Source organism: Nipponia nippon, unplaced genomic scaffold (assembly GCF_047370975.1).
Source record: "Nipponia nippon isolate SJK-2023a ecotype South Korea unplaced genomic scaffold, ASM4737097v1 scaffold_3, whole genome shotgun sequence".
Taxonomy (NCBI): domain Eukaryota; kingdom Metazoa; phylum Chordata; class Aves; order Pelecaniformes; family Threskiornithidae; genus Nipponia; species Nipponia nippon.
In genome coordinates, this window is record NW_028262347.1 from 90371066 (window position 1) to 90387346 (window position 16281).

Below are 16281 nucleotides of genomic sequence, written 5' to 3' on the forward strand. Positions count from 1 at the left end.
GCCGCCCGGCCGGTCCCTTCCGCCGGCTTCCCCCGCCGCGCTTCAAAATCCAGTAACCGGGCTGCTGCGTCCCACGCATCCACAGCTGCAAAGCGACGCTTACCCCACGTAATAACGCGCGTAAATGCCTCCTATACAATAACGAACATACTCCAAGCCTGCACGCTCAAACTATGCTGCTCGCCTTCGCCCAACACACGCACTTTTAAAACCTTCTAACATAGGATATGAACTTGTAAAATAATATTTTATTTTTTTGGAAAATGTACAGATTTGACCAGGAGTTAAGATCTATATATTATACAGTGAGCCAGGCTACAGTTTTGAATGCGACAGCCATATTCTGGAATAAAGATTTAGGTCTTGCGGTTGAAATGGCAGTACGAGAAAGAAAGGAAACAATAAGTTTTATTTTTCTTGTGTTTTTTAAAGTGAACAGGATCTTGTCTATAACCAAAGTAGTACTGAGAAAAAAAAAATCTGAATGACAGATTTTTCCAAGTGGTACAAACACACAGGAACAGCCTATTTTAATGTAATATAAAATACTGCAGTCCCATTTTTTCCACTTCTGGATTGTTCAAGTTAACGATCAAATGCTCTGTCAAAACTTCGTTTCTGGCCTCTGCTTCTGAATCTGTTTCTACCAGAGCTACCACGCCGCCCATTCCTGGAGCTTGAGAAGCTTCGGCCATTTCCGCCGCCTCCTCCTCCTCGCTGTGATTCTACTAACTCCGGTAATTCAGTCGCCACGCACAAACGCCATTGTTTTGAATCTTCCCATCTTGCCTATTGAAATAAAGTCAGACATAGCAAGTTAAATTCGAGGAGTGCAAATACAGGGTATTTCATAATTATTAAATTTGCTCAACTGAAAAGGTAAAATTGTGAGCTAATATAAGGGATTCAAGTTTCTAACTAAAGTGGTCAATACCGGTTTCCAAATTTTAAGCGTAGGAGCTACAGCTGACTGCGTACACCTCAGCTACTACAGAACAGAACTGAAACCCACCTTAGAGCTTTACAGAGCAGCCTCATCAGAAAACTCTTTCCCCACCTTCCATTTATTAAGAATACCACTATAATTATTACTGATCACAAATCCACACCCTCCGCTCAATCCTCCTCTAATCCAGAACCAAAAATTGAATGCCAGGGCACGACGGTATGGAGATGCACTAGGGGAGAAATACCTGAAGGAAAGATTTGAAGTCTAGGGAATTTTGGCATGGGAATACTAATTCTGCCAAGCAAAAACCTGGAATTGACTTTCCTGTGGAGAGAATTCTGGGTGAAAAGAATGGGGGGCAGGGAATAGAAATAACGGGATTTTATAGCGTAACGAGACTCGTTGCCTACAAAGATTAATCCAGCAGCAGTAACAAGGGGTGGATTGTTCACACCACCACTCTTCCCAGTGCAAAAGTCTTAAGCTACAGGGTTTTTGAGAGAGGGGAATACTTTAGGAATCTACAGCCTGCTGTAACCAGAAATTTCAATGAACGTACCTCTATTTCCTTTTGGTCTGCTGCAGGAATATCAAAGCACACACCCTAAAAAGAGAATAATTTTGATGGGTACAAGTCTAGCCTTTTAATTGACTGCAACTAAAAAAAAAAAAAAAAATAGAACCTACAAATCTATGTACTAGAACAAACAGTTTTACATTTCAAAGTGGTTTTTTAATAGACTTCAGATACTTTGAATTCTTTGAACATTGAGAATTATTGATGCAACTCTCTCAAAACACCAATACTTGCACTTCCTTAATGTTTTCCTCAGATACACACATTTTTCTTTCCTCTGCATAGCCAGTACTTCAATTCACATTTTCTTGCTCTTTAACAACAAGCTTATAACCCTCTCCATCCTAAACTGTGGTCTATTGGCTTCTGCATGACTCATTTTGTAAATTCTTTCAAATCAGAAGTTTTAATCTATACTAAGAAATGTATACATCCAGTAAACTGAATATTTAGGTTCAGACTAAAAATCTGAAGTTAACCTACTTGAATTATTAAGTACAATACATAATGCACACATTAAAATGCTATTCTTTGTCCAAATGAGCAATCTGGATATTGAGAATTATAAATCTGATGTAGGGAAAACCATCCATAGATAGTCTTCCACACATCAAATACAGAACAATGCTGTGAATAGAGAGACAGAGGCAAGGACAATAAAACAAATCTTGCCAATTAACGTGGTATCAAATATCACGTGTGAAGGATATCAAATATCATGTGTGAAGGATGCATTAAGAAAAAATTTCAGAGATAGAAATAGTAAAAACAGTTCACTGACATAAAGTGTCCTCAAGTCAAATTTAAAATCAGAAGTGTCTGGCCAAGAAACCTCGTGAACTATGCGTGAAATTCATATACCAAGACATGGAGGTTAACTTTTACACAAAGATGGAACAAAAAACAGAATACACACAACGCCGAAGAAAATAATTTTTCTTTTTTAATTGTTGTTCAAGTGTAGGTTGTCCCTTGTTTCAGGCTTTCTAGTTTACCAAGTCTGGGTATCCTCATTACTGGCATACAGATGTGCTGTGATTTTGATGATTTGTTAAACTAGGTGCCATCAACTCCTGCCATTTTTACATCTGTCTCTTTTTGGTACTTCCAAAAGGCACATATACAAACTGCAGTCACACCAATCTGAATGCTTCTATTACAAATCTCTACATAAAAGTTCATCCAACATCTGCCTCTGAAGTGTCCTCTCAACTCATCCTCAGTTTTGGAGTCTTTTTACTTTGTCTATTGTTCTGCCCATCCCACAAAACCATCGAAACACAAATGGAATCATTCTCTGTAACAACACGCGGTATATGGTATCTCTGATGGAAACTTCAACATGGATATGAATGAAGTATGCATAGCAATGGAGGTGTCTAAAAGCACCAGAAAAATAAAACAGCAGAATAAGGGATAAGAGAGTGGAATGTTTTGACAGTATGTAAATGAATGAAGTCATCAAGATCACAGCATCTCTCTGTACAGTTTTATTGACCAGGGTATGTTGAGAAACAAGAATTACACCCAGAAAAAAACCACAAAGATGGAGCAAATCAGAACAACTTGCAAAAGCAGGACATAAGCATTCCTTGTCCTCTGTGTCACCACAAATAATCCCGGACAGACTATTTGATCCCACATTTTCATGTTTGTGAAAATGCATACAAATTCTGAGACAAGAAGAGTGAGGGGAATCACTTTTGTTTAAAATAACTGTCTCTCAGTGAGCTTTGCTACAGTTGTTGCCACACTGTTAAGTATGCAACGCAAAAAGTAACTTTCTGATCTTTCCGTTTCAGGTACCAGAAATACGAGGGACATGCACTATCAGAACTGACTGTCCTAAGAAATCCTGTTCTATGTTTTGTCTTTAAGGCACAGTAAAGATGGTTCATACCTTTTACCTGTTCTGCTATCCCTATAGCCATGCTATATACTGCATCATACTACCTCCTTAGCATGTCAGTGGAGCAGAGCCCTAAGCCTCCGAGATGCCTAAGCACTAATAAAAGAGATTGAGGCCCATCCTTCTACCAGAATCATGTTCTTACCAACAGAGCCTGGAATGGGGAAAAAAAAAAAAAAAAGACCAAACAGCTCCCCTGACAATTGCTGAGAAAAGGCAACAAGCAGAAGAGCTCAGCAGCAAAGACAGAAAAAAAGCTTACCATTTTTCCCTTGAGGAAACACATTCTGTTCACCTTCCTATCAACATCATCACCCAACAGCTCTCGTAGTCTTCGCCAAGCATAGCTCATATTGTTTATCTCTTCAGAGCAGCGTAGTATCATTGTAACAAATCCCTAAAGAGTAAGAAATTGTGCATGCTCCGTTCAGTCAGAGGCATAAGCTTCAGCACTTCTATCAGACAGGAGAAACCTGCTAATTTACAGTTTATAAACTAAGTTTTCAAGAGGATACTGTTACGGGAGAGCAAGTATATTTATAGCCACTATATTCTTGCTTTAACTAAATCAGTAGTTCCTAGTGCCTTAAGTACAGTTCCCATAAACAAACTCATAAGGGGACACAGGACACCACAGAGGTGCGCTGTTATTTTTTCAGATTCAAGACAAACGTTAAGCCATACACACTTACCGCATCCGAGTTCAGCAGGGAGCGCTGTTCAATGGAAGTAGCACCTGAAATATGGGCTAGAGCTGCAGCCAGAGCATTAACTGGTCCCTTTTCTTGTATTAGCAACCGAGCAGATTCTTTGAAATACTCAATAGCAGTTTGAGGAACAGAATCCAGACACCTAAGTAATTAAAGCAAAAAAAAAAAAAAAAAATTATACACTAGTATTTACTAGGCTCCAGAATATCAGAAAAACAGCAGTCCAAGGCTTTAATAGTGATCAGTTCACAGAGACAGCAAAGAGCAGTCCAAACAGCCCTTCTGAGCTAGGAAGATAGGAAGATACAACAGGGCTTGAGCCACCAAACACACCTCATGGCATCTTTGCTGGAAGCCTTTATTATATCTGTTGCAGTAGGAACACCAACACGCTTGAACGTAATGCCCTGAAATTTAAAAAGCAAAAAACAGATGAAAGTTGCAGACCATAAATAATTAGGTTTTAAAGAAACAGTATCGGACTCCAATGAAACAAACATTTAAATCTATCATTTTTCTTCTTCTCACCTTTTAACTCCCAACTTTTGCTAGTGAAAATTACAAGGTTAAGTTTACAGGGAAATGGGTAACACTTAAAAGCCTTCTATGTACCAGGGCAGTTTAAGTGATCCAGTGACCTTAAACTGAAATAAATAGAGACCATTTTGGCAGATTCCAGGGGAAAAAAAGTCCTACAAATTCTAAATCATTAATTTTAGTCTGATTTACTTGGATTTAAGTACAAGTTACACAGCCTTTATAAATGTAAGTCTGGGTTTTATGTGCTGAGACTAAACCATCTCATCCCAACTGAGTACTTAATTGGTGAGAAAACTACCATATGGAACAGCGCACAAAGTGCAAAAATGGAAGTAACAGTTCTCAGTAAAGCTACACCTATGCAAATCACTGATCACATGATAAGCCAGGGTGAACACTAAACTGAAATCCTGCTAGCTTTTTCTCATTTCCACAGGTAAAATCTTACTGGCATTTGCTGAAAAAGCGTGGGCATGAGAATCTGCAGCGCGCTCCCTGCTCCAAAGTAACTGTCAGTGTACCCAAACTCTGCAAGGAAACTGAACTTCAAGTGGGTGTTTTATAAGCTGTATTCTGTAACTGAACTATTGAAGAAAACACGAAGATTTTATGTGCTACCCTAACACATTACATTTGAGTGCTCGTGATTAGAAAAAAAACCTATACTTTACCGCTTTTTGTTCCACATATCTTAACTGATGTTCTTCCTTTCGCTGATAAAAACAGATACAGATCCCAGTTCGTCCAGCTCGACCTGTGCGTCCAGAACGATGGATATAGGACTCCACATCCTTCAAAATAAATAGCCTTATGACTTATCTAATTTATTGTAATTGAATCAATTCATTGCATTCACATAACTTAGTAGAAGCTATTACAGTTAAGCCTGAACAACACACAATAACTGCATCAGAGAATTAAATTAAAAAACATTGTTTCACTGAAGTAAAACGAATAAGCTTTTCCATAACCCTCTAAAAATCACAGTTTGAAAGCCAGAACCATGAGCATGGATCAACTAAGTCTTGTTTTGGCATCACCACAGAGAATGTGAAAAAATATTTTGAGTGTTTATACCTCTATAACAATCCCACTCACCCTCCTGCACATCAACTTGAGCACAGTTACCGAGATATTAATAGTGAATTCACTGAAAAAATATCTTGTTTCTTTTAAACCCTCTTAACTTCAGCCAGTGTTCTCACTGTTGGGGTCCCCTCCTCATATATGCCCCTACTTAGTGAATCGTTCTTGCAAGACAAACAGCCTTTCTTCACTTCCCACCGCTTCCAGACTTGCAATCACCATACCTTGCAATCACCATACGTGGCCTTGAAGGGAGAGCCTTAAAAGAAGGCATTTTAAGGAGACCATCTTTAAACATGCTAGGGACTGATGCACTCTGAAAAAATCCTCTAACAAAATACTTCTATATATCAGGGCATTTCTTACCCTTAAATGCAATGCAACTCTGTGTGGTGAATACCGCACCTGATAGCATATGCTACTTGAAAACAAGAATACAAATTATTACAAGACACACAACATAACCATCTCCTACCTTTGGTGGTGAACTTTGTACAACCAGGTCAACTTCAGGGATATCTAAACCACGGGCAGCTACGTTGGTTGCAACCAGAACTTTAAATGTACCGTTTCTAAAACCTTTCAGCGTGATCTCTCTTTGCTTCTGAGGAATGTCACCATGCAACGACTGGCAATCCTGAAAAACAGTATTATTATAGGACTGTACCAAAATCCAAGACAGTGCTCCATTTTATGGTCAGTTTTGGGTACAATATTTTGGTATTTGATAGATACCACATGGCAAGATATAGAAGAACTGAATTACCAGAGTTTATATTTTAGGTGTCTTACAATATTTACTCAGTACTTCTTATCCATATACCTCAAAGACCTTTAACAAAGGTAGGAGAATAGAATCGTAACGTGTGCCTTATCTCCACCTCTAATTACTGTGACCTATGAAAACAACTGTGCCCTAACTTGCCATCCACACCATCTGTGCAAGGCTTAGCTGTTTCAAAATAGTCATTGACAATTTTCTCAGGCCTTCTTAGTATTCATTTAGACATCCTTTCCAAAATAGGGTTGCTTCTGAATCCCCCTTAATATATTAATTTCCCCCACTACCAATTAAAGAATTAAAATATAAGTGGTCCTAAAAAAAAAAAAAAACCTACAGCTTCAAAGATAATTTTGTTTTAATCCAAACATTCTGAAAGTCCTTCTGTATCACAGCAATAACAAGTATGAAGACCAAACATACAAAAATTGTTTTTTCCTCCACTTCACATTTCATCGCTTGCCTGTAGATGGCTACCATGTTTTCCACATGTAAACAGAGAACAATTTGAAAAAACACTAACACAATGCTAGGGTCAGCACTGAATTAAAAAACTCTTTTTCAGACAGTTTTTTATTAATGTCAGCTGGTAAATGGAATAGGCATATATTCTGTTAGCGAGTATTAATATGCTAAAACAGAAACATCTAATTAGTTTCCTTCTCTTACCTGCCAAGATCAGAGTTCTGCATTGCCTATGCAAGATTTGGTATCAGTAACACCACCAGTAACGTAGGATAAGGCTCCACGCTCAGGTTTAGCTGTTACTGAGGTCATCTAAGAGTGTAGGAGAAACACTCCTGAACACAATTGTGGCAGATGAAAAAGCTCCTTTCCCTAGGAACATAACGCTATACTGCTTTCTAGACACAACCTAACCCATCTCCTCAGTGAAAACACATACAGAAAAAGTAGTTGCTGTGATACCACCACCAAAACCGAGCATGCAGTGCCAGTGTCACTACACATCATAAATATTGCACCACTACATCAACGAGTTATTATCCACCAGTGTTAAGAGTGTGCCATACCACAAATCTCAGGAATACGCTAGAGGTCATTCACAAGAGATGGCAGATTGAATTCTTTCTGTGTATACATCTTTAAACTCTTCATAACAGCTAATAAAGATCTTAATGAAAATACAAATATAGCCCTAATTGCCCCCCCCACAACAACACTAATTAATGTCAGCATCACAGCTCAGTAACTGCTATTCCAGTACCATGACCTGTTATCCTGGTAGTTCTCTAAGTCTACCACCGTGTTTTAATCCAAGACAGTCTTATCTACAGAAAAATTAATTCACAACTGCTTCATTTATTGTCAATAAGAACTCTTCTTTTAAGAAAAAAAATCCGCTGTAGCCCAGTATCTGTTAGTGCAGCCTAGTCATGGAGACTATAATGCTGTAAACTTTCAACCAGTTTAGTGTTTTTTCTTAAAGGTTCTTTCTGGCAGTTTTGAAACTATCTGACCACCTGCAAAAGCCTGCCTTACCCACTTTGAAAATCTCTCTTTAAAACTCACTCAGCATAGGTCTGGTATCAACACAGGGTCGATAGATCTACACATCTCTGACAGGTTTTGTCACTTAATACAGATGATAAAATACCTGTTTGATTGAAGCATTCAGAGCCAGTTCATTTGCCTCCTTTTTGGTCTCACAAAAGACGATGGTCCTCCCATGGCTGCCACTGTAGACCTGAATGACATCTCCAATAACCGCAGCTCTCTGAGACCAGTGACACTCTATTGCCAAATGCTATGGAAAAGAATTCCAGTGTTTAGCTTACATAAAAACACAAGATTCTTTTTTAATACATTTGAAACTGTAAAATCCAGAAATACTAAAGAGTTATACAGTTTCCTGATAGAAAAAATATGCTAACTCACATTCCTGGAACATGCAAAATCCATAATTGCAGTAAGAGGAAAAAAAAGATGACAGTCTACAAATAACTTTTTTAAAGCAAGAAAAAAAACCCGAGATGTTATACCATTTCTCTGGAGGACAGTCAGGGGTGCAAGATTTTGTCACAGTTCTATCAACTAAAGCTTCATGTCAGATAAAGTGAAACAAATAAATACAGTGTGTTAAAAGCTTTTTTGAAGCACAAGATTAACATTCTTTCAATCCCACTGATACAAATATGATGTGTCCAATGATCTGTCAAAGTAACCATTAAGCAGTACTTAAGCAGAAACAGTATCTTATTTTATCAAGTAAAGACAATTAATTCAGGCTTCTAGCATGTATGTGTTGTATTCCTTGCTATGGTATTTACTGCATAGCAAGCAAAGGCCTAGCGAGGCGAGATACCACAGGAAATTTGAAAAAATCTCCTGTATATAGAATAGCAGAATTTGACCGTGATGTCCATGGTGATTTAAAAGAGCCAGGTTGATGTTAATGTGTGCCTTTTGCTTCCAACTGGGATAAATTCAGGTACTGCTTTTCTCTGAAAACCAACAAAACTAACTGATAACTGAATCCTCACTCTACCTGAGATGTCTATATGGTTACCAGATGCTGTGGTAAAGAGAGACAGATCCTAAACCTAGGAACAGTTTGACTAGCTGTAATGTGCCTTATGCTTAAAAAAAAAAATAATTCTCAAAACAACTTTCAACATCATTCTGATAATGTACCTTAGGATGGGGTGACCATTTGTAGCATGAAGGAAAACGGAAAAGGCCTGAAAACATTCCACATTAGATAGATTACTCACTTCTACTGTTGTAGCAGCCTTTTGAGTTCTTTTCCCGATAAGGTCAATCTGTTCATATCTAGACTTCATGTATTTCTTAGCCACATCATACACCCAATGTGGGCAAGTTGCAGAAAACAGCAGCGTCTGGGGATTGTCTTCAGAATCTTAAAACACAGAACAATGTTTCACAAACTTCATGTGTTTCATCTTACAGATGTATACAAGTTGATTATATGGGTTATTAAAAATATGAGGTCAAATATGAGTATATAAAATAAAGAAGGCAATTCTGCTTTTTCAATTTGTTACCAACATCTGGAGAAAAAATACTGCAGAAAGTCTAAATATTTTCGATATTAGGAAAAAAGTTACTACGACCAGAAATCCAGTCTATTTTCAAGTGGTGAAAAGGGTAAAAAGCTTCTAATTTCTTTTAACTGGAAGAAGTTCAAGTACAACTTATAGATAGGTGTCAAAGAAAGTTATTTACAGATCCCTAGGTACTGGATTTTATGCTTCAAAAAGGTCCTATGAATGATTCCCACTTTCACAACACTTTCTCACGTACTGTGTTCACAGTACATTTCCTACAATAGATAGTATTCAGTCATTTCTAAACAAAGCCACCTTGCAACTTCCAGAAAAATACACCTGAATTTTAGCAGACTAAATTATTACTAATATTTCCTACTATTTGTTTAAATATCGAGATTACCCTTCTTGTATGCCACTCGTAAAATGTCTTCCACTTGCTCAGCAAATCCCATGTCCAGCATCTGGTCAACTTCATCAAGTACAACATGTTTCACTTTGGTAAGGTCCAGCTTGCCATTCTGAAGATGGTCTTTGATTCGACCAGGTGTCCCAACCAAAATGTCAATGCCGCTTCTCATGAGATCAACTGATAAACAGGAAAGAGCAGAAGAGGAGTTAGCAGTGAACTAGGGAGCATTCTCTACATTAGAAACACATAGTAGCTAAGTAATAATGAAACAGCTTCTTAAACCACTCCTAAGTACTCTCCTTACAAATGTAAGTGAGAACAAATGATGAACAGGAGGAGAAAACTTGAGGGGGAAAAAAAAAAAAAGAAAAACAAAGCTGGTAAGGTAGAAGTTCTACTGCTCTTCCTGAAGGGAAAAAGATTTCCCATCTCACTTCCCTCTCTCCATGATTTAAATAAAGTGGCAAACAAAGAGCTTCTTTTAATATAATTTGGAAATAGTTAGCTCTTCTCAAATCGCCTACCTTAATTAGAAACTTTACAAAAACCTTTATTTATTTGACTACCCAAATCACTGAAATCGCCTTCTTCCTGAAGTTCTGCAGGAAAAAAAAAAATTCATCCCTAATGTCTCAAGATATATTACGATGAAAGAGCTTATTCTCATTCCTGCTCTCACTTGCCTTTTTTTTAACGATCAAGACAGTAAATTATGCTGTCACAATACAGAAATTCTTCTCCACTTTACAAATCCTCTAGATACCCCGTATCACACAAAAAACCTCCACACCCACTCACAGCTCTAAGACTAAACATTTTTTAAAGAAAATATAAATGTTTACAAGAACCTAAACCCAAATACTCTGTATAAACACAGTATAATCTCTTCCACTTTAATTTAAAGTACGTGAATAGACAAGGAACACCAGGAATATAATTGAGAGCTACGTTTTTTTCTCACCATAAGAAGGTATCTTCTGAGCTACTGAATTCCCCATGAATACTCTCCAGTTGTTGAGGTAAAAGTGTGTGTTTGGAAGGACTCCGCTGCATTTCTCAAATATGTCAGTCAATCGACATTTCATTTATTACTGATAAGTCACTTACTTTGTCCATTATATGGAGTTCCTCCATAAAAGCAAGCCACTGTTAGCTTTCTCGTGATGTCCTTGAAATCTTTGGCAACCTGGTTTGCCAGCTCTCTCGTTGGGCAAAGAACTAGTACCTAGACAGAAGAAAGACAAACAGATGTTCTCTCAGCATGGCTTCTGCCGAGAAACCACTAGACTTCTAATCATTGGTATAGGTCTGACCACTTACATAATTTAAAAAAAAAAAAAAAAATCTAGTTTAAATAGTTATCTAAGCAAAGATTAGAGAAACACACTGCTTAAGTCTCTTGTAACAACATTAATCTCCTTCAGCACATACTCATTTAGGACAGGCTAACTTCTTTTTAAATGAGATAAACAGGAGGTACTTATATCTTATTTAACTTTAGCTCTTGAACAGATCAGCTACAAGTTTCCTTCTACATGCACATATGCTGTTTGAGTACAAGACTGAAGGATTTGGGTAATAAAAGGTTTTTACACATGCTCGGTAACGCTTCACAGTCCTGCGAGAAGGTGCAAGAAAGAGCCATCAGCTGTCTCTCAGCTTCCCTGGGACTCAGGGAAACATATGTTCAGTCTGCAAAGCTGGTGTTCAGCATGGTTCTGGAGCCTGTGCTGATATCCCCGCAGAAGCAACCAAGGAACCATCCTCTCTTCCAACATACAGGCTTCACCGCAGGTGATGGACAAGCTACTAGCTAGGCGTTTTAACTAGTTTAGTTTAACATGTGATTGCAGTACTGCTCTCAGATCTGGCATCAGTGGCTTGACAAACGGAACCTTAAAATCATTATCCTGTTATTTCTTTCAACATTGAAACACATTACAACAAAAAAAAAGTAGTAGTGTACTATGGTAGAGTGAGGCTTGAAGTCTTTTTTATTTTAAGACTTGTGACCCCCCTCAAAGAAAGCTTTCCCTTTTCCACAAGACTGCCAAATCTAGAGCCAGCACTCTCAGTCAGACAGCCAACATGATGGGCAGATGCAAATAAAACAGCTAGTACTACTTTTGGAACGAGTTTCAGGTAATCTATGAGATGGATGACATGATGAAATAAACCGACAAAAAAAAAATTCCACTGTTAATGGGAATATGATAAGCTTTGGAGAGCATCATAAGAATTTAGTGAAAAAACATATATGGTATTCTCTAGCAGAATGCAGACAGCTCATAATGAATCTGCATTCTCTGAAGCAGAAGCTTCAATATCTGGCGGTGGTCCTAGTGAAAACTAAGTCTATTTTTAAAACCTCCCACTATTTACATGTTTAAACAAACACGTTTAAGCAGACAGCTTTTATCAATCAGAAAAAGTTACTAATCTGTTACTAATTTGGGAGAAAAACAAGCACCCAGTAACCACTGGACCTGGACAGGTAAGGTGACTGAACAAAATTAAATAGGAACACATTGAACACCTGTAGTTTCAGCCTCCCTGTAAGCAGAAAAAGGAATTGAAAAGCGGATAGAGCTATTTTGCTCTTTACTCTTGATCAGAGGGTATGAGGCAGCACAGGATGCAGGCAAAGCCCAACAAACACAACTTTCAAAGAATCTTTAATGTGGGTTAGCTCATCCCTGCATAAACTTGAAGAACTTTTCCAGTGGGTTAAAACTCTGAATCCCTCTGACATAAGACAACGCAAAATCAGCATTCTAACTAAGCACAGTTACCTTTGGTGAACGGCCTCTTCTTCTTTCCTGTGAATCTCCCTGAAGCTTTTCAATTAAGGGAATAGCAAAAGAGAATGTTTTCCCTGTTCCAGTTCGTGCTTGAGCAATTACATCTTTGCCAGAATATACTGGGTCGAAGGTCTTCACTTGCACGGGAAACAGGTACGTCACTCCTCGAGCTGTGACAATTTCAACAGACTTCCTTAATACGATCATTTTACAAGTGTTCTTGCATACTCTTCAGAGGAAGTTATCCCAAGCAGAACTTGCATAAACTCTAAAGTAAGTCAGGACTATATTATCACATTCACTGATTTATTTAATCACAGACATAATCTGTAAAGAGTGCCCTGGGACTGTCCATTTTGTTCTCCCACTTCATACCACCAGACTTAGTGCTAGCTGGGACAGATGAAGTTACTAGCCTTCAATGAAAGCCGTTAAGTACTGTGGCTTTATGTATGTAATACTCCCCACCTATCTGTGAAAATCTCTTCCTTTCAAATAAAACATGTCAAAACCACTTCCATTCTTCTCTTAATTCATACGAAGTCATGCACAAACAAATGTCAAAGATACTAAATATAACTGGTTTTCCTTTACTCACACTGAAATAACTAAATAACTTTTAATTGAAAAATTCTCACACAGAACTAATTTATTTTTTGAGCTTATGTGATTTAAAATTCTACTGTAAAGGCTGAACTGGGCAATACTGCAAACAGGAAAGTCTATGTTTAACAATATATTTAGAGTAGGCAATCAATATGCCTTCTGTATAGCATCTATGCTTCCATACGCGTAAGCAGAGCACATCTCAAAACTCATTGATTGAATACGTTGAGCATAAAAACACATGACAGAGATAATTTACTTTCTGTGGTCACATCATGCCAAGAAATTTACCTTGAAGAAGCTGAACAGTCCCTTTGGAAATAGAAAAATTGGAGAAAGCACCCTCTTTCTGTTCTTCAGTCATCTCCTGTTAGGTAAACAATAAATCAGATAACATTCCATGTGAATATCACATGACCATCAGAAAATTCAAGGTAATGGCATAGGCACTGGCATCATACCCAAGGGTCAAATTTTCAGTGACAGTATCACAGCTGTAGCTAAAGAGCCTTCTTTGTTTTACTTACTGTCATATTTCAAAGTTAAACAAGAGTGATCTGTAATTTAAGTTAAGACTGTTTCATATCTAATGGCATAACCCTGTAAATGCAAAGCACCCAAATTAAAACTCTGAAAACTCTTAATTACATTTTAACATTCTATTTTAAATAATTACCAATGGCCCAACAGATTATGTTGCAATATGCAAGTGTCAGGCTTGATATCTAGCCTATTTCCTACTTCCCAATTAATACAGCACAGTGATTTACAGATACAGAAATCAGTCCCCAGAAGAGTAACATTACAAGGCAGAGCATCAAACGCACCTACTTAGTAATGCAACACTTCCGTACACATTTTAACAGCACAGGGATTAAAACGCTAAGCGTGAGGAAAGAATGCTAACCCTGGAAACCATGGAGACCCTAGATGCTTTGTGAAGCATCAATTGGAACAAGAAACAAAACAAAGCAACATCAGAACATACAGGTATAAAGATTTTTCAAAACAAATCAGGCAGCTTTGTTTCCCTTCAAAAAAAAATGTGGTTCATGTCAAGCAGTTTTAAAGGAACCTAAATCAAACAGAAATAGTCAGAAAAAATAAAAACATTCTTACAGAAAGGCTTAAGAAGACTTACAAAACTGTTACAACAGGATATTTTATTACATTAAGGACCATCTTATCATGTTAACAGCTACTATTTAATGAGACAATATGTGAAAACATATTAATATATAACTTTTATTTTTCCACCAGCTAAAACCAAATAACTCTTATTTCATTAGAGAAGTACTCATAATACCAAAAAGAAGTCAATTAAACTATATTTGTGGCAATTACAATCATATCTAATGATGCTGAATCATATTAAAGCACCATCTCACTGCAGCTTGTCCATCTGCCAACAGCTACCACAGTACTGGACTGTTGAAGTAAGGAAACCATGGTGCACTGATCTAGAACTTCAGGACTTTCATAACTTCAAATTTCTGCGAATAATTGACAGAAAGGACAGTTCAAGTAGCTTTAAATCCTGAAAATTTACAGCAGTCTTTCCACTGACTGGGAGAAAAAAAAGGAAAGATAACCTGTTTTAAATTTAACCTTGTTGCAACACAGGAGTTGAAAGCTAAACACATCACTATAACTAAATCAATCATTAGTTTTACCTGCTCTTGCTCACTGTCACCATCACCACTTGACGTTTCACTAGAATTACTGTGCCGTTTTTTGTGGGTGGATTTAACGTTTAAGGAAGATAATCTCGTGTTCTCCGAGCTTTCTTCTCTTGCATCACCGTTTTGTTTAATTCCACTCCTTGACTTCTTGAGCTTCGGAGAATCAGTGTCATCCTCCGACTGCTCACTTTCATCCGTCTGAGTCCTCCTCCTCCGAGATTTGTCATGGCGTTTAGATTTCTTCTCTTTTTTCTCCTTCTGGTAAGGCACAGAGCAGCACGGCGGTAAATGAAAATACACGCACATGATCCAAGGGACACGAAACAGAGAAGATGTTGCAGAACAGTTAAAATTAAAAGTCTGTGTTCCAGTTATTGACAGGGACAGGGACTGGGGGGGGCCGGGGGGGGGGGAGGGTGCCTATAAAGCAACAGATCCCTCCCTGCCGCGGCGCCGGTGCCGCCAGGAGGCATTTTCCTGACCACGAGACACCCGGGCCTTCATTTTCGGGACTCTTCCCCCGCTCCCGCCTGCACCCGAGAGCGCTCCCCGGGCCGCTGCGGGGCGCGGACGACCACACGCCTGCCCCAGCAGGCCCACCGCCACCCCCGGCAGGGCGGTCCCGACACCAGGCGGGTGCCGTGGCCCGGCGCCGCAGGCCGTGCAGCCCGCCCGCCTCCCGGGAGGCCCCGCCGCCGCCGCGCACGTGGCCGGCCAACCGGCCCGCCACGCCCCGGGGCCGCGGCGTGCGCACCCGCCCCGGCTCACACCACCGCGGGAGGAGGGGGCGGGGGGGCGCGACCCGAGGCAAGACCCGCCAGACACGAGCCCCAGCGTGCAGGCGGCGCGGCGCGGCGCGGCGCGGCCAGGCCGTAGCCGTCCGCCGAAGGCCCCGGAACCCTCCCCGGTACCTTGCGCCGCCGCCGGCTGCTCTCCAGGGCTGACTCGCTTTCCATAGGGCACTCGGGATCCGACTCGGCCCCGCTGCTGGCGCTAAACCGGGTGGCTTCAGGCATCTCCGCTCGCCGACAGCCGCGCCGCGCCACGCCGCTGCCGCCGGCCGCTGTGTGACAGAAACAGAACCCGCCCACTGCCCCGGCAACGCGGGGCGGGGCGGGGCGGGGCCGCGCCGCTCAACCGCCGCCCGCCAGCCAGCCAATAGCCTGCCGCCCCCGCCGCCGGACTACAAGGCCCAGCATGCC

General features: G+C 39.7%; 1 protein-coding gene across 2 annotated transcripts; it reads right to left on the bottom strand.

Moving 5' to 3' along the window:
- Positions 1-228: 228 nt before the first annotated feature.
- On the bottom strand, positions 229-16236 carry LOC104013538 (nucleolar RNA helicase 2-like). Of its 2 annotated transcripts, XM_087765215.1 has the most exons (15): positions 15991-16236; positions 15071-15337; positions 13689-13764; positions 12783-12961; positions 11098-11215; positions 9982-10167; positions 9285-9430; positions 8168-8317; positions 6247-6408; positions 5357-5476; positions 4479-4552; positions 4128-4287; positions 3698-3832; positions 1509-1553; positions 229-789 (listed from the first exon to the last, which is right to left on the bottom strand). In XM_087765215.1, exons 1-15 carry the CDS (start codon positions 16093-16095, stop codon positions 586-588), a joined length of 2127 nt encoding a protein of 708 aa, XP_087621341.1. In that variant the 5' UTR covers positions 16096-16236; the 3' UTR covers positions 229-585. The 2 variants fall into 2 exon arrangements, with proteins under 2 accessions (XP_087621341.1, XP_087621342.1); XM_087765216.1 differs by lacking the exon at positions 1509-1553.
- Positions 16237-16281: the final 45 nt, after the last annotated feature.